The 25,202-nt window shown below is 43.9% G+C and overlaps 1 protein-coding gene across 1 annotated transcript in view; it reads left to right on the forward strand.

Annotated features, from left to right (window-relative positions):
* Window positions 1–25,202, forward strand: part of Cog7 (component of oligomeric golgi complex 7) — a 64,265-nt gene that overhangs the window by 11,907 nt on the left and 27,156 nt on the right. The window contains exons 5-9 of the mRNA XM_050143332.1: window positions 5,738–5,820; window positions 6,932–7,054; window positions 15,126–15,324; window positions 22,343–22,470; window positions 23,397–23,551. Coding sequence (XP_049999289.1) covers window positions 5,738–5,820; window positions 6,932–7,054; window positions 15,126–15,324; window positions 22,343–22,470; window positions 23,397–23,551 — 688 coding nt within the window. The remainder of the gene's footprint in view (window positions 1–5,737; window positions 5,821–6,931; window positions 7,055–15,125; window positions 15,325–22,342; window positions 22,471–23,396; window positions 23,552–25,202) is intronic.

A 25,202-nucleotide genomic window follows, 5' to 3' on the forward strand; every position in this document is an offset into this window, starting at 1 on the left:
CTTTTTTTTTTTTTTTTTTTTTTTTTTTTTTTTTTTTTTTGAGACAGGGTCTTTCTATGTAGCCATGACTGTCCTGGAACTTACTCTGTTGACCAGGCTGGCCTTGAATTCACAGAGATCCACCTGTGTCTGCCTCCTGAGTGCTGGAATTAAAGGCGTGTGCCACCACCACCTGGCCAGTGTCCCTTTCTTTTTGTAGTAAGAATAATAATGATCTACTCTGGGCAAATTTCAAGTCTGTAATAATTTATTATTAGCTGTAATCACTACACTACTACTCATAACTGAGAGTTGGCCCCCTTTGACTGATGTTTCTTATTTCCCATCTTTCCTCCTGGTGGCTCCCATTTTCCTTTGTTTCTCTTAGCTCAGCTTTTGAGGTTCCATGTATAAATGTGGTCATACTTGATGTCTCTCTCTCACTCTGGCATGGTGCTTTCCAGGTTCTTCTGTGTAGTTGCAAATGGCAGGCTTTCTTGTGTTCGCTCCCAAGAGAGAGGTTGTGTAGAGGAATGTGTTGCGGCTGTGGAGTTGCAGAGACATCTAAGCCCGGCTATACTTAGAGCCACGATAAGACAGCTCTGGAGGCTGGAGCTGCAAAAGAACAGCTCAGCCCTGGAGGTGTCCTGACTATCAGGAAGCCAGGCTACCTGAAGCTGGGGTGCAGTGGGGGATGGTCTCCCTGCAGGATATAGCAATCCTCCCCTTCTCTTGGAGGACCGCTGAACTCTGCTCTATTCCCTTAAGGGAAAGTCCCAACAGAGCTATCTGCTTCTTGGACCCACGATGTTACTTCTTTGCTAACACTCTGCTAAAGGGGAAAGCCCCTGCAGAAATGTGGCAATCTCCTCTGGCTCTGGTGAAAAGTTACCTTTTCTGCTCCGTCTTGCTCAGCCCCCCTTAGGGAGCATCCCAGCAAGGATTTTCAGCTCAGTCCCCTAAGGGACGTCCCAGCCAGGTTCTTCTATTCTGTGTAGGTGAATAAAAATCGTCACCCAAGACTCTTTTGAGAAAGAGATTTATTTGGGAAGGAGGAGTTCAGGAGAGTGGCTGCCTCTGCCAGGGAAGGATAAATGGGAGCCTCTAACTGAACAGGCAGAGAGGTTTATGCAGGGTTTTTTAGGGGTGGAGTTTTCCCAGGGAGAAGAGGGCTTGGTTAGTTTATCCCTGCTCAGGGATTGGCTAGTTTGGTTGGTCAGGGGAAGAAATGGCTCTGATTTCATGGCCAGACTGTGTTTCTTTCTCTGGCCTTTTGACTCTCATCTTAGGACCAGGGTATATTTCTTTCACTGGTTCTGATTCTAGGGACAAAATGTGTTCCTTTGGCACTGGTTTCAGAGTCAGGGCATGTTTCTTTGTTCCTGGGTTCAGGGATAAAGAGATGTTTCTTTTCCTGGCTCAGGTCTCAGATCCAGGGTGTTTCTTTCACTGGCTCTGGGCTCAGAGTCAGGGTGCTCAGTGATTGGTTGGTTTCCTGCTCCAGTTTTCCCATTCACCCTGCAGGTTGCCCTCCCTATGCCTCTGAATTCATGGGGATTGAACCCAGGGCCTTGTGTGTGCCAGGCAGGCACTCTACCGCTGGACTACTTCTCTGTATCTGGGACAGTGCTTTTAGTAATTAACCTGGAACAAGAGGTGTAAACCTGGACTGCAGAGCATCTCTGTGGTAGCTGAGTGCTCAGTGTGTGCAAACCAGCTCAGCCTTTCCCGCCTCAGTGACAGCGCTGTCTTCCTGCTCATTTCCACAGTCAAGAGCCCCAGAAAGCTGGGTCTCCCTTAGTCTAGTGTTGAAGTCACATCAAATTTGGGTGTAAGTCATGGTATATACCTAGTGTATACAATGCCTTGGGCTTTGTGCCTAGCACTACCAAAAAACAAACCAAAATAAGTTGCTTAATTTTTTAGTTTTAGTAGGATTTGTATGTGTCTGTCTCTCTCTCTTTCTCTTCCTCTGTGTGTGTGTGTGTGTAATCTGTGGGGTTTTTACATACAGGAACATGTCTGTACAGATTATTGTACTGCTTTTCCCATCTGAATGTCTCATTTTTCTTTTTTTTTTTAATATTTATTTATTTATTTATTATGTATACAATATTCTGTCTGTGTGTATGCCAGCAGGCCAGAAGAGGGCACCAGACCCCATTACAGATGGTTGTGAGCCACCATGTGGTTGCTGGGAATTGAACTCAGGACCTTTGGAAGAGCAGGCAATGCTCTTAACCTCTGAGCCATCTCTCCAGCCCCTGTCTCATTTTTCTTGTCTAGCTTTTCTGATAAGGACTTTCAGGATCATGTTGGATATAACTAGAGATTGTAGACTTAAAATTTTTATTTTATTTTATGTGTATGAGTGTTTCATTTGCATGTATTTATGTGCACCATGTGCTTGATGCCCACAGAGGCAGGAAGAAGGCATCGAATCCCCTGGAACTATAATTATAGATGGTTGTGGCCACCGTGTAGGTGCTAGGATCCAAACCCCAGCCAGTCCTCTACGAAGAGCAAAAAAATATTTTTAACTGCTAAGTCATCTCTCCAGTCCCCTTGCTTCTTTCCATCTGAGTATTGTGTTAGCTGTGTCTTTTATTATGGTAAGGCAGTTTCCTTCTATTCCTACATAACTGAATATTTTTATCTTGAGAGAGTGTTGTGTTTTGAGGCTTGAGGTTAAGAGAGCTTGCTGTTTTACAGAGTACAGGAATTCAGTTCCCAGAATCCTTCTCAGGCCACTCAAGGGAACTGCAGCTCTAGCTCTAAGGGATCTGTTGCTCTCTTTTGGCCTACATGGACATACATGTTCACAGACATGCATAAATAAAAAGTATTTCTTAAAAAATACTTTTATTAGCTGGGCGGTGGTGGCGCATGCCTTTAATCTCAGCACTGGGGAGGCAGAGACAGGTGGATCTCTGTGAGTTCGAGGTCAGCCTGGTCTACAAGAACTAGATCCAGGACAGGAACCAAAAGCTACGGAGAAACCCTGTCTCGAAAAATCAAAAAAAAATACTTTTATTCATAGTTGAGATAATCATTATCTCCCCTTGTTTGTTAATGTAGTATCCTGCACCCTGCATTCATTCCATTCCATTAATTCTTAATTATTTTTCCATTTTTTTTTGAGACAGGATCTTACTATATAGCCTTGACTGCCTTGAAACTCATTATGTAGAATAGGCTGGCCTTGAACCCACAGAGCTTTGACTGCCTCTGCCTCCCAAGTGCTAAGATTAAATACCTTTACATTGATTGACTCTATGTGTTAACCATCTTTGCTCTCAAGGATAAACCCCACTAGTAATGGGGTATGATCCTTTTAATGTCCTTCCTTCCTTCCTTCTTTCCTTCCTTCCTTCCTTCCTTCCTTCCTTCCTTCCTTCCTTCCTTCCTTCCTTCCTTCCTCTCTTCCTCTTTCCCTCCCTCCCTCTCTCTTTCCCTCCCTCCCTCTCTCCCTCCTTCCTTCTACATAGTTTCTCTGTAGCTTTGGAGCCTGTCCTGGAACTCATTTTGTAGACCAGGCTGGCCTCAAGCACACAGATCCACCTGTCTCTGTCTCTCCGAGTGCTGGGGTTAAAGGTGTGTGGGGTGCTGTGACTTCAAGTGTGCACTACTACACGTGGTTTATGTGGTGCTTAGGACCAAGCCCCTTCCTCCATCCTTTTCTGTTTGAAACAGGGTCTTGCTATATAACCCTGTCTGGCCAGAAACTTTCTGTGTAGACAAGGGTGGTCTCATACTCGGAGCCTCTGCCTGAGTGTTGGAATTATAGGTGTATGCTAATGTGTCCAGCTTAGATTTGAGATTCAATCTTGGTAGTTGGTAGTTTGTGTTTTTGAGGAATTTATCATTTTCAAGGATATCTGATGTGTTATCTTGTTAATAATTTGTTTTTATTTTATGTGCGTTGGTGTTTTGCTTGCATGTATGTCTGTGAGGGTGTCAGATCTTGGAGTTACAGACAATTGTTAGGTCCCATGTGGGCATGGGGAATTGAACCTGGGTCCTCTTGAAGAGCAGTCAGTGTTCTTAACCACTGAGCCATCTCTCCAGTCCCTGATGTGTTGTCTTATAATCATCCAAAGTACTTTTCTGTTATTCTTTTATTGTTTTGCTTTTCATTTCTTATTGTCTGCTTTTAAGCATTCTTTTTTAAACACTCTTCCTTCCTTCCTTCTTTTCTTCTTCCCTCCCTCCCTCCCTTCTTTCCTTCCTTTCTTTCTTTTTACTAAGTGGATCTAGGTAGATTTTTTTTTTCAGATTGCTGCTTTGTTCAGATCTGGCTTCATTGATCTCCTTTTTCATTTCCTTTTTCTTTACTTATCTCATCTTCCTTTTGTTAGCTAATTTAGTTTATCCCTCTTGTGGTTTATTGTGTGGTAGAGTCTTACTGTATCACTATGCAACCCTGAGTGGCCTTGAATTCTCAGTCCTCCTGCCTCTACCCCCATCTCTGGTGTTACTTCAGTAATCCTTTTAGTACAATTCGGTGTACTTCCAGCAACTGTGTTTTGTGCCAGTGTAGCCAGAAACTGAAACAAGACAAGGGATGCCACAGCGCTCATGTAGCTTCTCTGTCTGCATGGGAAAGAGAACAAGCGCTTATCTAAAGAGCTTGACACAATAAGTGCAGTGTGATTTGTTCTGTGAAAGGAGTTGTGGCAGGGCTAGCAGGGGAGCCTAATTTAGGTTGACTGATTGGGAGACCACCCTAGATTATAGCAAGCACCAAGGCCCCGAGGTACTGGGAGTGCGATTTGTTCTTGGCATCTGACAGATGGCTTGTTTGCTTGCGGTTTTTCAGTCCATATAATCACTAATAGAGTCAGATGAAGTGGCTGTTTGTGTGAATCAGAGCAATTGAAAGTCAGCGCTGCATGTTGCTCACCATGGTTTCCTGTCCAACCACTACCTTGAGCTGGAGGTGCAGTTTCTCACCTACAAAATGAGGCTGATGGATGAGATGGGTTATTATATACTTGTCAATGACAGTCCGTGATCTGGGGCAGGGCCAGGACTAGGTAAGGGAAGTGGGTGTATCTCTGACTACTGGGGCTCAGAACCTCCCTAGGTTTTAGGCTCCAGCTTTGGCACGAGCCTTGTGCTCATCTGTCTTAGCCAGCAGTCACACTCACTCGTTATTGCACTCCTCCCTTTGCTCTTTACAATAAAACGGCTTTATTATTTTACGTGCATGGGCCTTTGCCTGCTCTGGGTACCATGTGTGCCAGTGCCCACAGAGGCCAGAAGAGGGCATTGCACCCTTTAGAACTGGAGTTACAGGTGGTTGCACAGGTGGTTGCAAGGTGCCTTGTAGGTTCTAAGAATCAAACTCAAGTTCTTTGGAAGAGAACTCTTACCCGCTAAACCATCTCTCCAGTTCCTGTGTGTGTTGCGTTTGAAAACAGGGACTTGCCTTGTAGTCCAGGCTGACATCCTCCTGTTTCAGCATCCTGAGTGTTAGGATTCCAGGCATGTGCCACCATGCCCAGCGAATCATAGCTACATTAATGGTGCTTGATGCATTATTTTAATATGCTTAGACTTGCAGTGTCTGGTGACTGAGTCTCATGTTCTGCCGTTATTTATTATGCTTATGATTCTCATATTTGAATTAAAGCAATTATCTCAGTAGAAACTTTTGAATCTAGTTAACATCTATCTGAATTTACCAGAGTGAGTTGCTTGCCTTGGCTGCCCTGGGAAACCTGGTAACACTTTATACGCATTTTGTGTTCTTTAGATCAGTCCAAAGTATTTGTGAAGGTGTTTACTGAAATTGACCGGATGCCCCAGCTCCTTGCATACTACTACAAATGTCACAAGGTAAGCAGCTGTGAGTGATTGTGACTGTGGAGGGCTTCTTCCACTACTGGCTGACATCTTTCGTAGGTAAAGGCAAAGTCTGACACTCCTTGCCTTTTGGTCTTTTTTCTTTTACTTAATGCCAGCAGAGGGTGCTCTTGATCCACTCGGTGGATGCCTTTGTCACTTGAAACAAATCAGTGGGTTTTCAGCCTGGATTCATTTACGGACTTAAAACAATGTTTTAATTTGTTCCTATTTTTGTTTTTTAAAGAAGATTCATGTCTCATGCTTCATTATGCTTTTAGGAAGTCATAAGAATTTTATGGTTTCAAGGGCTAGGCTACCAACCTGCAGCTTCCTGAGCTAGCCTGAATCCCTTTAAGCACAGTACTCATGTTTTTTTTTTTGATGTTTGTTTTAGTTTTCCTTATTGTTATCGTGTGTGCAATGCATGTGTGCCGGCACAAGCATGCCATGGTGTACGTGTGGGTAAGAGGACAGCATTATGGAGTCTGCTTTCCTTCTGCCTTTATGTGGGTTCCAGGGATTGAACTCAAGGTCACCAGGTTTGCATGAGAATGTCTTTATACCTGGAGTCATCTCGTTAGCCCCTGTGTGTGTGTTTAAAATGTATGGTGGGACTGGGTAGTGGTGGTGCACACCTTTAATCTCAGCACTTGGGAGGCAGAGGCAGGCAGATCTCTGTAAGTATGAGGCCTGCCTGGTCTACAGAGTAAGTTCTAAGACAGCCAAGGCTATATAAAGAAACCCTGTCTCAGGGAGGGAGGGGGTCGGACCATAAAAATAAAAAGTATGGTGGAGGGCATGAATCATCAGTGCACAGTATGGCCACCCTAAGAGCTCTTCCAGGAGCGCTTTAGACAAGTGCAGTGATGTGCTCTGGGGTGAGGCCAGAGGAGACAGTGTTGCTCGGGGGTTGATGAGCTCAGGCAGTAGATAATGCTTGGAACAGGAGCCTGTGTCTAAGCTGTTGGTTTTCTGCCTTTTCTCAAGTGGATAAATCTCAGTGGGTATTTGTGTGCTCACTAAGTTCTGTAGTGGCATGGGGTAGTTTCCCAGCATGTTTTGGGTTACCTAGTAAGATACCCCCTTTGCTCTGCTTCTGCAGGTACAGCTTTTAGCAACCTGGCAAGAGCTGTGCCAGAGTGACCTTCCGCTGGACCGGCAGCTCACTGGCCTCTACGACGCCTTGCTTGGGGCTTGGCACATGCAAACCCAGTGGGCCACACAGGTAACACCTCAGCATTGGAGAACAAAGCCCATGGTGGCATGAGAATGAGTGACCGCTCTGGACCAAGCACTGTTGTCACTAAAGGGGTTAAAACATACGCTTCTGAACCCACCAAGGAAAATCTTCTTATCACTTGCTCTGTATCTTAAATAGGATCTAAGGAGGCAGTGTCCCTGGTGTTCAGCTGGGCCTCTGGCCTTCCTGAAAGTCAGGTGGTGGAAAGAGCAGACTGTTTTTTATCCTAGGTTCAGGTCAGGTCCCCTTGTTCTCACCCAGAGCTAGAGGAAAAGTCTCTGAACAGGATGAGGTGAGGCCTGGGTTTGGAGTGGGAGCCTCCCATCACTTCCTCTCTGAGTCCACAGGCATCTGTAGCCATAAGGGATGAGCCACCCTTCCCTGTCTGATGTCAGAGGCACAGCAGCTCTTCTGGGAGGGGAAAAGCCCATCTTGCCTGGGAGTGCTGATGGCTGTGTGACTTATTTCACAGATTGTCACGACTCCTCATCAGTCACTTGCCGGAATGAGCTCAGTTTTATTTGGGGAGAATTCCTTATTCAGGGTTATGTCATTCAAATTGGATAAAGCATTTTGTTTTGTTTCTTTCTTTTTATCCTCCCTGATTCTCATGAGATAAATTCTTTGCTGTGTAGGCAAGTCTGGCCTTGGACTCATTGTGATCCTCCTTCCTTAGCCTCTAGTTTCTCTGTCCTGGTTTATTGTTGCTTGAGCTAACCTAATTCAGACTTAGGTTCTAAGTTCCCACAGTTCTATGTAGCTACCAGTTTCCAGTGTGCCTGTCTGTCTACACTCATTTACACATCCTTGCCTCTTGTACACTTCTCATATCCTAGGATAAAAACAGCCCATGTCTGTACATGAAAATGCCCTGTGCCATCTAAGAAGATCCTGTATTCTCAGCCTTGATTTTTGAAGGCATGTTCATTTGTACCTTTGGCTTGTGGCCCATTTTCTTTACTGGAGACAGGCGTGACAGGCAGCCAACTTGCTGAAGCTTGGGCTAGGGCAATCTAAGGCAAGGGGTGACAGGGTAAATGCCATGACCCTTAATTTCCCCCAGTGTTTCATTTTATTTTAGTGGGTTTTATGAATCAAATCTACAGTTTTACACATGCTAGACCAGAACATTTCCATTGAGCTGTATTCCAGGGCTTGCTTGCTTGCTTTCTTTCTTTCTTTTTTTTTTTTTTTTTTTTTTTTTTTTTTTTTTTTGAGAAAGGTTTCCTTAAGTTGCTCAAGCTGGCTTTGGCTTTGAACTTTGATCTTCCTGACTTGGCCATCTTAAGTAGCTGAGATAGAGGCCTGTGCCACTAGACCCTTTTCTTTTTAAAAATTGATTTTAAATTTTATTTTGTTATTGTTTGGGACAAGGTCTTACTCTATGGTCCAGGCTGACTTGAAATTCACTGTGTAGATGGGCATGGTAGTTTACACCTTTAATCCTAGTACACAGGAAGCAGAGGCAGAGGGCAGAGCAGAGGCAGATTTCTGTATGTTTGAAGCCAGCCTGGTCTACATGGCAAGTTCCAAGCCAGCCAAGGCTATATAATGAGACAGACGCTGTCTTAACAAAAAAAGAAAGAAAGAAAGAAATTCACTGAGCAGCCCACTCTGACCTCTAATTCATAGCAATCCTCCTGCCTCAGCCTCCCCATTGATAGGATTATAGTCAGGCGTCACCAAACCTATTTTTGTTGTGCTGTTTTGTTTGTTTGTTTTGGGGCCTGGGGGATAGTCTCATGTACTTCTGATCCTCTGAGTGGCTATCCTGTCGTGCCTTTTTTTCCCCTAATATTTATTTATTTATTTATTTATTTATTTATTTATTTATCTATTTATTTATTTATTATGTATACAATATTCTGTCTGCATGTATGCCTGCAGGCCAGCAGAGGGCACCAGACCCCATTACAGGTGGTTGTGAGCCACCATGTGGTTGCTGGGAATTGAACTCAGAACCTTTGGAAGAGCAGTCAGTGTTCTTCACCCCTGAGCCATCTCTCCAGCCCCCTGTCATGCCTTTTTTATGTGTTGCTGGGGATGGAACCCCAGACTTTGTGCGAGCACTCAGTTAATGGAACTATAGCTTCACTCCTCCCCGCTATTTTTTATTTTTCTAGACAGGGTTTCTCTGTGTGGCCCTGGCTATCCTAGAACTCATTCTGTAGATCAGGCTGGCCTCGAACTCACAGAGATCCACCTGCCTCTGGCTCCAGAGTGCTGTGGTCAAAGGGGTGGCAACACTACTGCCAGCCGTCCCCAGTATTTTAAATGAAACTTTAAAAAAATCTTGCTCCTGTCCTGGGGCTCAAACCCAAGGCCTTGAGCCTGCTAAGCAGATGATGTTTACCACTGAGTGCATCCTAGGCCTCCTCTGTTACTTTACTTTGAAAGAAACTTCCAACTATAAAGGTGAAAGACTTGTGCAATGAATACCCCACCCGTCAGCTTTGCAATAGACATTTTACTGTGTGTGCTTGATCAGAGATATGTCCCTCTACCCATGTCTCCATCTGCTCATTGATTCATTTGAAAGTAATCTTGAAACATCATTCACTTTAGAACATACACATATTATCAACTAGAGTATTTTAAATTTAAAATTAGATATTTAAATTTATCAACTAGCTATTTAAAATTATCAACTAGAGTAATTTAAATTTTAAACTGTGAAATGCAGTGGTTTGCTTTTTTTGTTTGTTTGTTTTTTGTTTTGTTTTGTTTTGTTTTCAAGACAGGACTATCCTAGAACTCATTCTGTTGATCAGTCTGGCCTCGAACTCACAGAGATCCCCCTGACTCTGCCTCCTGAGTGCTGGGATTAAATGTGGCTCACTCTTTTTTGATAGACACTTGATCTGATCCTGTCAAGGCTGTTGTTAAAGCCACTCTGAATAGCACTCCACAAGGGTCTTTATACTTAACTGTAAATACCTGAGAGTAGACTTGGTGAGTTCTGTGGGCAGGGTATGTTTTGGTGTAGGAGAAATTGCCAGGCCTTTTCCAAAGTGGTCACATTTTCTGCGTTCACACCAGTGTTTGAGGGCCCTGCTTGCTGTGCATCTGCGCTGATGCTGATGTTGTCATTCTGTTTAATTTTAGCTCTTCTGGTGGGTGTGTAGTAGCATCTCATTGTGATTTTGATTTGCATTTCCATGATGACTAAAGGTATTGAACACCCACTCGTGTGCTATTGGCTGTTTGTGTGCATTCCTTTGTGACGTGCCTACTCAAGCCTCTTGCTTGTTTTTAAAAATTGGGTTATTTGCCTTTGCAATAAACTCCTAAAGGGAGTTTGTCTTTTTGGATAGAAGTCCTTTCTCAAATATGTTTTGTAGACACTGTCTTCTGGTCTGTAGCGTGAGCAGAGGGTTTTTGTTTGCTTTGGGAATGCCAGAGAATGAACCCAGAGTTTGCACATGTCAGTCAAGTGTGCTGCCTCTGGTCTGCATCCCCAGCTCTGAGCAAAAGAATCAATATATTTATGGGGCAGGAGGCGTGTTTCCACATGGCATTGTGCACATGTGAAGGTCGGAGGACAGCTTGTGGGAGTCAGTTCTTCCTTCCCCAGGTGGGTCTCAGGAACTGAACTCGGGATGTCAGGCTTGGCAGCAGGTGCCTTTCTCCACTGAGCCATCTTGCAGGTGATTCTTTTTTGTTGATTTTATTTTTATTTGTGTGTTTGGGTGTGCCTCATGTGGGTGGGTTCGTGAGGAGGTCAAAGGGTGTCAGATCTCTTAAAGTTAGGGTTAGAGGCAGTTAGCATGATGCTGGGAACTGAACTCTGGAAGAGCAGCATGTGCTGTTAACCGCTTAGTCATCTCTTCAGCCCTTAGAAGTTCTGATTTTGGGGAAGCCAAGTTTATCATTTTTTTTTTCTCTTTTGGGTATTGTTTTTCTTACTCTAAAGCACTGTCACTAGCCTGCAAGTTGCAAAGGCATTCTTTTTGTTGTTGTTGTTTTGTTTTGTTTTTAAGATAGAGTTTCTCTACGTAACAGCCCTAGCTGTCTACATGCCCTTGCTTTGTAGACCAGGCTGTCCGGTCTCTGCCTCCCGAGTGCTGGGATTAAGGGCCTGTGCAACCACTGCCCGTCTGCAAAGGCATTCTTGATGGTTCCGTCTAGAAGCTTATTAGCTTCTCCTTGAGCTCTGGGGCCCATCCTAATGAGTGTTTGTGCACAGTGAAGGGCAGGTCACAAGGTCTCACCACGGATTGGTCAGGCTAACTCTGCAGCCCTTGTTCCTCAGTCTGGTCTCTTAAGGCCATATCCCCGCTGTGCTCTTCTTACAGAAATGACTGGAGCACAGGGGAGGAGGCAGAAGAAGCTGCTCTAGTCCAGCTCTAGTCCAGTGGACTCTTATTTGTTACCTGTGTACAGAGACATTTCCTGGACCCCACTGGCATTTTGTAAAAGTATGCTTCAGTTAGAACATCCTGGGTCCATTCTGTTTAGTTTTCTTTTTCCTTTGAGTGACGGGACTGAAGGATTTTCTGGTCATTTGCCACAGAACAACAAAAATTCAAGCATGATTTTGGAATTGATACTGATTTCTTAGTCATGGATGTAGTAACCATGACACAGACAGGCAGAGAAGCATGGTTAGATCATGTTTTATTGATACAGAACCTCTCCTAAAGCCACAGGTTGTAGGAAGATGTCTATAAAAGATCTGATAAAGGGCTTATATTTGAAATAGATATAAATTCTAGTAACTGCTTAGTAATAAAAGGTAGATAAACCAGTTTTTCAAAATGTGCCCAGGTCTTGACTAGACCCATTGCAAAGGAAGATAATTCCACAGCTCCTTAAGTAAAGTTTTAAAGTAACACCTAAATTTAATGAATTTAGTAAGGATGTGGGTGGTGACTTGGTGATTGGGGATCTGAGAAAGGTAAATACCAGCTGTGGTACAAGCTGGTGATAACAGCCAAGAAGAGCTGGACATGACAGCTTATTGAGAGGCCGAGGCAGGAGACTCACACCTGGGCTATGTAGTGAGTCTCAGACCAGCCTGGAAAGAAAAATGTTAAAAAAGAATGAGCAGCTGTTAGGATCTGTTCCAAGGAGTGCTGTAGCAGCTGTTAGTAACCTGAAGAAAGGAAAATCAAAACAGAGATTTCATTCTTGGTTAGTGGGGAAACTATTGACCAAAACAGAGACAGTAAGGGCATTGAGTCTTGAGAAGTCAGTTGGAAATAATGAATTTCAGTTTGTAATGCTTCAAAATATTTATTTTTGTGTTGAGGTCAGAGGGAGGCTTCTTGGAGTCAGTTCTCTCCTTCCACCTTTATGTGGGTCTTGGGGATTGAACTTAGGTCATCAGGCTTTCAAGATGAGTGCCTTCACCCACTGAGCCATGCCACTAGTCCTGGGATGCTTTAATGTTCCAAAGGAGAGTGGTTAGCAAAATAGATGGTTGGAAGGCTCACTCAGGACATCCAAGGTGGAGTGGGATCCCCATCCAGTCATTTCATTATTTGTTGGATTTGTGGGGTTCTCCCTCTCTTCCTCTAAGACTCTAGCAGAATATAGAATATGATTCATGAAATGAAACAAAAGTCCATTGAAGTTATATAAATTCTTGGAGTGTCTAGGAAAGAAGTATGAACATATTTCGGGTTATATGTATGACCTTATGACCAGTTGCTAGTTGTCTTTGATTCATTCTGAGCTGGCTTGTGATTTCTTTTCTTTTCTTTTTTTCTTCTCTCCCTCCCATTTTCTTCTCATAAGAGGAAACAGTTTCTGAGCATCATTTGTTATCGGGATGAAACTTTCCCTGTTAAATGGTCTTGGTGTTCTTGCTATAATGCTGGCTGAACAGAACGAGCTAGGAAGTGTTCAGTTAGTCTGTTAGCTGATGTTATAGCAAAAGCCCTTACACGGGATAGTTTACATTTTTGAGATTTTTTTTTTTTGTGTGTGTGTGTGTGTGTGTGTGTGTGAGTATTTTATCTGCATGTGTGTATGTGCCCCATATGCATATAGTGCCTGCAGAAGCCAGAAGAGGATGCTGGATGTTCTGGGACTGGAGTTACAGAGGGTTGTGAGTATCCATGTGAGTTCTGGGAATTGAACCCAAGTCCTCTAGAAGAGCCATCTCTCCATTCCTAGACTGGATAGTTAAACAGCAGTAATAGTCTCAAAATTCTGTATGCTAGAAGTTTGAGATCAAGTTAGGTGCAGGGCTGGAGTCAAATGTGCTGGTTGTCCTGATGTCTTCTCATGAAGACATCATCACGTAGAATGAGAGCATGTCCATATGGTACCATCGTACTTTCATTACCTCTTCAAAAGGCTGTCTCCAAATAGAGTCATATTCAAGTTATTTGGTGGCTAAGGCATAGCATTTTAGGGAGACACAGTTTAGACTAGGAAATGCTCCTTCAATGTTTCAGTGTCTCTGAAGGATTGGAATAGATTATTTGTATGTTTTATAGAGTTCACCGATGAAGTGCCATCAGTTTTGATCTTTATTTGGACCTTGTTTTTGAGACAAAGTCTCATGTATTCTAGGCTATTGCTGATCTCTTGGTCTTTCTGCCTCTAGTCCTGTACTGGGATTGCAGGCATGGAGCACCATACCAGCTGTCTGGGCATTTTTGACAGCTGATTCATGATCCCGGCCAACCTTAGGTCTATTTGAAGTTTCTTTTTCCTCTGGAGCCAGTTTTGGTAGACTGCAGCTAGTACCATGTCCGCATGTTCAGGCTGCTGGTAAGTAGTTGTTCGCAGTCCTCCCTCAGGAGCGTTCTGCTCTTATAGAATTGGTGCTAGTGTTCCTACTTGTGTATCTGATTTTAGCAAGTTGAATACTCTGTCCTGTTTCCTTAGTTTAGGTACAGGTTATCAACTTTAGAGCTCTTTGCAAAAAACCAAAAACAGTTTCTAGCATTGATTCTTTTTATCTGAAACCTCAGCAATCTTTTTCTGACTTTTAGTTTAGGTTCTTATTTTTCTAGTTCTGGTTCTTGTTTTTTCAGGCAGAGTTCATATAGCCCAGGCTGGCCTTGTTTTTGCTGTTTAGCTAAGGATGACTTTGAACTTCTGATTTGCTTGCCTCTACTTCCCAAGTGCTGTGACTCCAGGCGGGTGCCACCACAGCTAGTTTTTTGTGTGGTTTTGGGGACTGGAGCCATGCATGGTTGATAAGCAAGAACTGCCCCATCGACCTGCATCCCTACCCTTAGTTCTTTAATGCATGCAGTTAGGTGACTGATGTGAGATCTTTACTGTATGCATTTATAGCTGTGAATTCTCCTTCTTGATCTGTTTTTGCTGCATTCTGTAAGTTGGATAAAGTTTGAATTTTGTTGGCTGTATAGTTTTCATTTGCATCTATTTTGGTGTTTGGCTTTTTTTGTTTGTTTGCTTTGTTTTGTTTTGTTTTTCTGTGTAACAGCTCTGGCTGCCTTGGAACTCACTTTGTAGACCAGGCTGGCCTCGAACTTGATCACCTGCCTCTGCCTCCTGAGTGCTGGCTGGGGCTAAAGGCATGCACCACCACCACATGACATTCAGCTTTTCTAAGACTAATTCTTATATCTGAGTTCATGTTTGCACCTATCTGGGTCATAGTAAAAAGGTAATAATCAGCACAGGGAGGTTGAGAGTATTTTCTAAATGGAATTTGTACGTTATTCAAATTTTCTCGAGAGATGTGTGCAGAGCAGAAGCGACTTCAGGCCAGGCTCCGGGCGGTGCATGGCCTCCAGCTCTAGTCAGTGTTGCTCTCTCACGCCTTTGCCCCTGCTCGTCCGTTCATCCCTTCAGTCTCTCCGTTGTCACCGGAGTCCTCACTGATGACTGTCTCAGTGCTGTCCCCGGCCTTTGGGAAGCTTGAGTAAGCCGGCATGCGGGCCATTGATAGACATGCTTTTCTGGCCAAATTGCACTCCTGCCACTTTCCATTCTGTCTCTGTCCAGTTTTCCTGGTGAGGGAAACTTGGGACTCCTTGCTGGCTCATCTTGAGCAGTCCTAGGGGCCTTGGAGCCATCGGGAGACAGCTGGCTCCTGTGCACTGACGCACGTGCCTCCCTCCCACTGCAGGTTTTCAAGAACCCCCACGAGGTGGTGACGGTCCTGCTGATTCAGACCCTAGGGGCCTTGGTGCCCTCCCTGCCCATGTGCCTCAGTGCAGGCGTGGAGAGAGCGGGACCCGAGCTGGAGCTCACCAGACTGCTGGAGTTTTATGACACCACCGCCCACTTTGCCAAGGGGCTGGAGATGGCGCTGCTCCCCCACCTCCGTAAGCATTCCTACCTCCTGTCTGGCTCGTCTTTACTGGCTTTGGGGCCGGGCTTGTTTACTGTCTCAGGTAGCTGTTTGGAAGGGAAAGGGGTCAGTGTTTCTCGACTCACGTGGAGAGCTTTCCCGTGAAAACAGTGCCCGCATGGAAGTGGGTTTCAGCGTTCTCGCCTGGCTCAGTGCTAACCTGGAGCTTCACATACTCCAAGGCAGGGGCAGACACTTCTGCCATGCCTGAGAGTGTGAAAGAGGGAGGTGGGAGTGGCAGTGAGCCGGCAGCAGGTTTCAGTGGGAGGAGCCTCTTTGTTTTAAGTCAAAGCCTTAGACAGTTGGACCTAAACAGTAAGTTTGCAGGAACACAGGCTAGAGGGGAAGGTTGTGAAGGACACAGCAGCCTTGACCGGTCTGAAGCGACTGTGGGGAAAGTGGCTATTCCCAGTGGCCAGCTGTGAGCAGAGCACAGCTTATCCCACTTGGGTACGCTGTGTGCGGGACGCAGAGCTCCCCAGCTGTTTTCCACCTGTATGAAAGCATCATAAACTTTTAAGCAACGTAGACCTTGTGACGCATGCTGCTGTCAAATCAGGAAATTGCTTCAAGAAGGCCTCATTCTGCCGTGTGGCTGCGGGGTGTCACAGACTTCGTTTATTTAATAGTTATTCTCTTTAATTACATTGTGTTTAATTGCCTGTACATTCCAGGGAGTGTGCTTATTGTTCGGGTTCCTGATGATTCATAGGTGTTGTGGCACACTCACTAATCAGGCCTCACTTGTGGGAGACGCACAGTCATGTGGGTGGTTTCCAGAGGACTGTGATGCCCTGGCCCAAGTGACTAGAGAATGCTTAGCCTGGGTACCCTGCTAGAGCAGGCTGGCCGAGGTAGGGCAGAGAACAGGTTATATCCATTCCTCCCTAAGGATGGACTTTCTTTTTTTTTTTTTTATTGAGAATAGGAAAATAAAGTTTCCGCCTCCTCCCAGTCTCCCATTTCCCTCCCCCTCCCCCCACTCTTCTCCCCCTCCCTCTCCAATCCAAAGAGCAGTCAGGGTTCCCTGCCCTGTGGAAAGTCCAAGGTCCTCCCCACTTTCTTAAAGACTTGAGAACCGCCCTCTGAAGTCAGCATGAAAGCTTAGATTTCTAGTAATTCCAGCTGAGGCCTTCCAACTGTTTTTTTTTTTTTTTTTAAATTGACTTAAGCCAAAAATACTTTTGGAAAGATGGATGTGGTGGTGTATGCATGTATCTCAGTACTCAGAGATGTATTGGATTAAAATCCAGCCTGGGTTACATAGTTTGACCCCATCCCAAAACAATAACAGAGCCACCACTTTATTTATTTTTTTAAATATTTATTTATCTATCTATCTATCTATCTATCTATCTATTTATTTATTTATTTATGTGCGCAGCATTCTTTCTTTGTATGCCCGCAAGCCAGATGGGGGTGCCAGGTCTCATTACAGATGGTTGTGAGCCACCATGTGGTTGCTGGGAATTGAACTCAGGACCTCTGGAAGAGCAGTCAGTGCTCTTAACCACTGAGCCATCTCTCCAGCCCCAGAGCCACCACTTTAATCCGAACACTCCAGAGTCAGAGGTAGGTGGCTCTCTAAGTTTGAGGCTAGCTTGGTCTACAGAGTGAGTTCCAGGACAGCCTGAGCTACACAGAAAAATCCTGTTTCAAAAAAACAGAACAGAACAAAATAACCCCAGTAGTAAAACATGGAGCATGAAAATGGCCCTGCAACCCTGGTCCTTGGGAGACTGAGGAAGGAGGACTATGAGTTCAAGACCAGTCTGAGCTATGTAGTGAAATCCTGTCTCAAAATTCCAACTTGCCTCAACAATTAAATAAGTGCATACTATTTACAAGCATTAATATAAATATTTAATATATAATATATAAAATATGTTTAACATACTTCATAAATATTTAACATATATTATACTATATAATGTATAACTACTATGTTATTGCATGAAGCCTATTTAATGCATTGTATATTGATATATGCATATATGCTATACTACATTAATGTACATAACCCATAAAAATAAATAAATAAACCTATTTATTTATTTATGCAAGGTTCCAATATGTAGCTCTGCCTGACCTGTTAAGAGTTCACTACGTAGACCAGGCTGGCTTCAAACTCACAATGATCTACTTGACTTTGTTTCACAAGTGTTAGGATTAAAGGCATGAACCACCATTCCTGGCAAAATATTTTAAAATATTGGTGGTGTATAATCTTACATTCTTTTTTATTTCAAATAATATACTGGGAGCCAGGAGGTACTCAGCTGGCAAAGTGCCTGCCTCTGAGCATGAGGACTCAATTCAGCCCTAGCATCCGTATGAAAAAAGCTAGGCATAGCATCTCATGCTTGTAACTCTAGTACTGGGACGAGAGAAAAGGGAGTCTTCCTGGGCTCACTGGGCAGCTTGTCTAGCCTAATCCGTGAGCTCCAGGCCCGTGAGGTAGATGACATTCCTGAGGATGACACCCAGCATTGTTCTCTGGATTCCTCATGTGATGTACACACAAACATTTAAAGAAGGATAATAGAATGAATATTTTCTTAGGTTATTGTTATCCTAAAACCTGGCTTCTAATGGCTGCTTCGTGACTGTGGCATGTGTTTTGGTTTGCTTGTTTTGAGACAGGGTCTACATAGCCCTGGCTGTCCTGGAACTCTCTACTGTAGACCAGGCTGTTCTTGAACTCACTGAGATCCTCCAGTATCTGCCTCCTGAGTGCTGGGATTAATGGCAAGTAGTGGCATGCCTGACCCTATGGCATACTTTTTACTTAAATAGTTATTATTTAAGTAAAATCTTTACTAACTGTCTGGGGAGAGTTTCTGACTCAGCCTTGAGGTTTTAGAAGTATAGAACTGAAGCTGCTATGCCCAGGGCAATTTAAAGGTGCCCATCACACTTGTGTCTTCTCCTGTCCCTTGGGTGAGTGGTGCCCCCACCACCTACCTAGCCATCCTCCCCATCATTGCGTTCTTTCTTTCTTCCATCATCTCCCAGTTCTTAGAAAATTAATGACCTATCACTTTGGTTTTTAATGTTTTAAAATTATCTGTTTGGAGATTTAATCTAGTTTTCATTAATTTTTTAGAGCAATTCATTTAAAGCAATGCATTATTGAGTACATGTATAAAAAGCAATAAAAATATGTGTTGCAAAATTTCCTGACAAAGAATCTGTAATACAAATGAAAATTTCCCCTAATGCCACTCTTAAAAATTTAACCCATGTTCTTTTTTTTTTTTTTGGTTTTTCAAGACAGGGTTTCTCTGTGGTTTTGGAGCCTGTCCTGGAACTAGCTCATGTAGACCAGGCTGGTCTCGAACTCACAGAGATCCGCCTGCCTCTGCCTCCCAGTGCTGGGATTAAAGGTGTGGCACTCGGCTTAGCCTATATTCTTAAAAGATTTTTGTGTAGTGGACTTTCTCCCATTATTTATCTGTTATGTTACATATTTTTAACTTTTTGTTATTTAATAGTTAATACATATACATGATACAATGTAAAATATATGAAAGGCTTTCAAATAGAAAGCAATTTGAAAAACAATTTAGGTCCATGTTTTTTTCCTTATTTTTATTTTTTGTTATGTACGGGTATTTTGACTGAATGTGACACACACACACACGCATCATATATGTGTCTGGTGCCTATAGTAGACAGAAGATGGTGTTGGGGCCCTGGGAACTAGAATTATAGATGGTTGTGAGCCACCGTGTGGGTGTTGGGAACTGAACCCAGGTCCTTTTTAAGACTGGTGGTGATAATCACCACTGAGCCACCTCTCCAGCTCTTAAGTTTACTCCAATAAGCTATATATATTTATTGCACAAAATCTTGACAATAAAAGAAAATAGTCATCCTCAGCTTGCCATCTAGGAATAGCATTTTTGTGTGTAAGTGTGTATATGTATATTTACTAAATTTATATTGTTTTTGGCTTTTTGAGAAATGATCTCATTTAGTCCAGGCTGGCTTTTAATTCACTAGGTAGCTGAGGGTGACCATGAGCTCCTGATCTCCTTAGTTACTGGGATTACAAAATGCACCACCATGCCCAGCTTTTATAATGTGTATATAATAGATTGTTGTGATTATTATACCCAAGCATTTAATATGTAGTTTATCGCTTGTATTCAGATTTTGCCAGCTCTGGAGAGATCTTTCTGACTGCTTCCTCCTCTGTCTCCCCATGAGAGCCAGTTTAGTGTATGTACATTACCTTTGGTGACCTCTCTTTACTTCTTAATCTAACAGTCATTTTACCTTCTTCTTTTTGTGACAGTGACATATTTGAAGAAAATAGCTTTCTTGTAGAATTTCCCATGCCCTAGAATGCTGTCTTTTCCTCTTCAATAAGCTATATATATATATTTATTCAGTAAACTTAACATCCGTTGATACAGCCTATCTGAATAAACTCTTATATTGCTGATTACAAAGAAATGATTTCCAAACTGGGCAATGGTACACCTGCCTTTAATTCTAGCATTCAGGAGGCAGAGGCAGGCGGATCTTAGTGAATTCGGGGCCAACCTGGTCTACAGAGCTAATTCTAGTACAGCTGGGGCTGTTACACAGAGAAACCCTGCCTTGAAAAACCAACCTCCTCCCCCCACCAAAAAAAGAAATGATTTCCTAATTCTGTCTTTCTTCCTACATTTCCTGACTGGCATTCTGCTGTAAAGAATGGGGCCGAGGATGGGAGTGCTTTCTTAGCATGCATGAAGCCTTGAGTTTGAACCGCAGCACCACATAAACTGGGCGTGTTGGTGTGCACCTGTCATCCATGACTTTGGAGGTAGAGGCAAGAGGGTCAGGAGTTCGATGTCGTCTTCAGCTACAAAGCATGTTTGAGGCCAGCAAACATATATGAGACCCTGCTTAAAGAAACAAACAAAGCAGCAACAGCAGCCTGCTTGCCTGTCCTCCCTTGTTCTTCTCTCCTTCTCTTGTTTCCTTCCTGATCCCTCTTTCTTCCATGCGGTGTTTGTCTTTCTGGGTTACCTCACTCGATATAATATTTTATGTCCGCCCATCCATCTGAATATTTCATGATTTCATTTTTCTTCACAGCTGCATAGTATTGCACCACACCCTAAAAATATTTATTTATTTATTTATTTATTTATTTATTTATTTATTTATTTATTTATTTTGGGTTTTTTGAGACAGGGTTTCTCTGTGTAACCCTGCCTGGCTGTCCCGGAACTCCTTCTGTAGACCAGGCTGCCCTCAGCATCAGAGATCTGCCTGTCTCTGCCTCCCGAGTGCTGGGACTAAAGGTGTGCACCACCACTGCTTTACTGTACCACGTTTTTATTATCCATTCATCAGCTGAAGGACATTTGGGTTGTTTCCATTTTTTGGCTGTTGTGAATAGAGGAACAATGAACATGGCTGACCGAAAGTCTGTAGAGCAGTGTCGAGTCCTCTGGCAGATGCCAAGGCGTGTGTGTATCTCAGTCATGGCACAGATTTAGTGTTAGTTTTTGAGGATTCTCCACACTGATACCCAGAGTGGTTGCATCAGTTTGACTTCCCGTAGTGAATGAGGGTCCTCCTTTCCTCCAACCTCACCAGGATCTCTTGTCAGTCATTCTCATGCTGACTGGGTGAGATGCGATCTCAAGTATTTTAATTTACTCTCCCCTATCTTCTGAGAATGCTAGATATTTTTGAGGTAATTGTTAGTCATTTTTATTTCCTCTATTGAGAACTCTCCTTTTATATCTCTAGCCCATTTTTTAATTGGGTCATTTGTTTTCTTGACTCTTCGTTTTTTGAATTTTTATGTATTCTGGATATTAATCTTCTGTCAGATGCATAGCTGACAGAAATTCTCTCCCATGCTGTGGGTTTCTTCTTCACTTGACTGATAATTCCTTAGCTGTTCAGGAAGGAGCTTTTGGTTTTGTGAGTTTACTTGCCGACTGTTTCCCTCATGAATCCCTAGGTAAATGCGGTCTACTCAGAAAGCCCTTGCCTACACTGGATGTGTTTTCTTCTAGATGTTTTAGCATTTGATTCTCTTGGATCTAATTTTTGTGCAGTGCAATAGATAGGTGTCTATCTGATATTTTTACATATGGAGATGCAGTTTTCCCAGCCCTGTGCAGAGCGCCTTCTCCGGATCACTGCAGATGGTGGGGTAGGGGAGAGGATTGCCTACAGGGCCGCTTCTCCCTAGCCAGTTCCTGACCCTGTCAAATGTGGTTTTATTTCTCACTGTTTATTTAGTATGTATGCGTGTGAGCATGGACATGCCATGGCACACGTATGGAGGTCAGAGAGCAAGTGTAGAAGTTGATTCCCCCTACCATGTGAGTCCCAGGAACCAAACTCAGGTCATTAGGCCTTAGTTTCTTTCCCTGCTGTGATTCATCTCACTGCCCCCGATAAGTGCTGTTTGTTTGTTTTTAAGATTTATTTTCATTATTTTAAGTTATGTGTATGTATATGATTATGTGCACCTGAGTATAGATGACCAGTGGCTTTGAAGCTGGCATTAAAGGTGACTGTGAGCAGCCTCATTTGGATGCTGGGGACCAAACGCAAGTCCTTAAGAGCAAAATATGCTCCTAACTGCTGAACCATCTTTCTAGCCCCTGGTTTGGCTTTTTGAGAGAAGGCTCATGTTGCCTAGGCCGACCTCAAGCTCACTGTGTAGCTGAGGATGACCTGGAGTACCTCCTGTCACCTCTCCCTGACGTTGTGGACGTGCATCACCGCTCCCGGGCTTCACTGTGATGGCTCTCAACTCTTTAGCGGCATGGTGTATGCAATACTACTTGAAGCAAACAACACATGAAGCCCAGATCTTTGCTTTGGGGACCACAGGCGCTTTCCTGACTGAGAAAGATTAATGCAGAGTATACAGATCAGGGAGTGTTTCAGGAGAGTACCTTTTTCCTATTGTTTTTCCAGCAACCAGTTTCAGATTATTTGCCTATTATTCTAATTTCTTGTTCCCACAGAGGACCACAACCTGGTGAAAGTTGTGGAGCTGGTGGATGCTGTGTATGGTCCATATAAACCCTACCAGCTAAAGTACGGCGACATGGAGGAGAACAATCTTCTTATACAGATCAGTGCTGTGCCTCTGGTAATGTCTGACAATGCTGCAGTTTATCAAGCATTCTGTGTGCTAGGCGCTTGGCTCTGTGTGGCAGAGGGGTGGGGTGGGATCAAGTGTGTATAAAGGGGAAGAGAGGAGGAAAGGAAGAGGAAGAAGGCAAATTGGTTGGCTTTAAATGCCTCAAGTACTCTTGCAGTCCAAATATAAAATTATTAAATAAAGCTACCAATGTGCTTCTATTGTCATTTCAGACCACCAGTTAAAAGGTAAAACAAACAAAGTAAAACAGAGAGACTTAAATCCTAACTCTCTGTTTCTTCAACTTAGGGATTCTGTCTTGAGTTGGTCTTTTGCCTTTTGTCTCAAGGGTTTCAGAGCAGGTATGCTCTCAAGGGGTCAGGGCCATCTCTTTGTCAGACAGTATCTGTTCTTGGGTCCTTTGAGATGCCCACTGTGAGGTGAGCTGCTCAAGAAGCCTTGACTGAACAGTAGTTGAAGTCGGCCGCTTCAGTTCTGTTCTGGTCCTGCAGGGGGTGCCTCCCCGGTCGCACTCCTTCGAGTGTCTGATCAGGGAAATTCATCCTAGCTAGAGGGATGGAAGGTGAAGAACCATTTTAATAATCACAGTAAAAGAGGAAAGAAATGAAGAATGTGAGGACAAGATAGCTAAATTTTGGTTGCATTTTTTCTGCCAGGAGTTAATATTTTTGCTGTCACCAGCCACATAAAACTACTGGCCATCCATGTTTGCATATGTGTGTTTGTGTGTGCACAGCTTGGGTTTTTGAACCATTACAGTTAGGGATGGTGTTTTGGTTTCTTAGGTGATTTAGCCACAGGTGAGTGGGCTTGCCAGCCATCCATGTAAATGCTGGTGGGTTCTGTGTTAGTGGTATGTACATCAGCATTCTCAAGTCTGATGAGGCTTTTGTTTGTCTCTGTCTACTTCCCAGGAGCATGGGGAAGTGATTGACTGCGTTCAGGAGCTGAGCCACTCTGTGCACAAACTCTTTGGCCTGGCATCTGCAGCTGTTGACAGATGTGCTAAGTTCACCAATGGCCTGGGGACCTGTGGATTGCTGACAGCTCTGAAATCCCTCTTTGCCAAGTAAGCTGAGGAAGCCGGGGGCAGGGCTGGTCATCTTGGAGGGTTGTGTCTGTTCCAATTGAGAGTGTATTCTGTGTTCCCGCTGCGAACACACCTGTCCCTGAGCCCAAGAGGATGTTCCGAAGGGTGCTCAGAGGAACATCATTTGCTTAGGTGGAGCACTGGAAGTTATCAACACGTTCATCCAGTGGCCTAAGACTAAATACATAATTTAAAATGTCAAGTGAGCCGGGCATGGTGTCACACACCTTTAATCCCAGCACAGAGGCAGAGGCAGGCAGATACCTGTGAGTTTGAAGCCAGTGGGATCTATATAGTTCAAGGCCAACCAAGGCTATGTAGAGAGACCCTGTCTCGGAAAAACCAAACCAAACACACACACGTGCATGAGTGCACACACACACACACACACACACATAAATAATAAAAATTTTAAAGTAAAATAAAAATGTGTTATAAATAGCCTAGAGGTGAAATAAGCTACTTACAGAACATCATCCATTTGAAATGCCCAGAACAGGCAAGTTTGTAGAGAAAACCAGAACAGGTCCCTGCTTGCCTGGGAAAATGTGGAGGAGATGGAGGTGACTGTTAAGGGGTTGGGGTAATCAGAGGCAGAGTGTTTGTATACACGAGGACACTGGGGAACCACCTAGTACCCAAAAAAGTAAAGCCTGAAACTTGTCACTGAAAGAAAGGAAAAGAGAACTGGAGAAATGGCTCAGTGGTTAAGAGCACTGACTGCTCACAACCTGCTCTTGTAGACCAGGTTGGCCTCAAACTCACAAAGATCTACCTGCCTCTGCCTCCCGAGTGCTGGGATTAAAGGCATGCGCCACCACCGCCCAGCAATAAATAAAATCTTAAAAAAAAAAAAAAAAAGAAAAAAAGAAAGAAAGAGAAGAAAAGAAAGGAGGCTGGGTCCTCTGACCATGTAACTGAGGCCTAAGGGTCCTCAGGAGTGGACATCCTCCAGTATTTATGTAATGTTTTTTTGGTCAGATCTGCTCCCATTTCTGCTCTCTCCAGTTTCTTCCTTCTCTCCCCTACCACTTTCCTTCCCAACCTCATGTGCTCTTTCTTTTCTACACCCAGGGTCTACTTAGCACTGCCAGTATGTGCATGTGTGTTAGGCACATGGGTAGCCTCTTGGGGACTGCGTCTTTGAAGAAAACTGACGACTCTCTTTCCCCAGCAGCCATCAGTTGCCAACAGCTCCTCAGCTAGGGGTAGAACTCCATGACTCTTTTCCCGCCTGTGCTTGGATTTTGGCAGGCGTGGCCTTGTGTAGATGTCATACACACAGTCACAGCTTCTGTGAGTTCGGGGGCAGTGGGGCCGTCACGTCCAGCACATGCTGTTTCTTTGCAGACGTCCAGCACCTCTGGCTCTTACAGTCTTTCTACCTCTCTCTGATGACTCCTGGCTCTGGGGTTGGAGCGACATAGCTGTCTCCTTTAGAGCTGAGCACTCAAGTCTTGTGCTCTGTGCACGTTGATTGACTGTGAGTCTCTGTACTGAGAGACGACAGTTTAGAGGACAGTTTATTACTCTGCCCATCTAGTTGAGTGATAGTACTAAGTTTTCTCTACAACCTGTGGCATAGCCAACCACAGGTTTTTGCTCTTACAAACAGTACAAGGCAGTGCAT

The sequence above is a fragment of the Alexandromys fortis genome, unplaced genomic scaffold, assembly GCF_014885135.2.
Source record: "Alexandromys fortis isolate MF-2015 unplaced genomic scaffold, M_Fortis_MF-2015_v1.1 scaffold_45, whole genome shotgun sequence".
Lineage (NCBI taxonomy): Eukaryota > Metazoa > Chordata > Mammalia > Rodentia > Cricetidae > Alexandromys > Alexandromys fortis.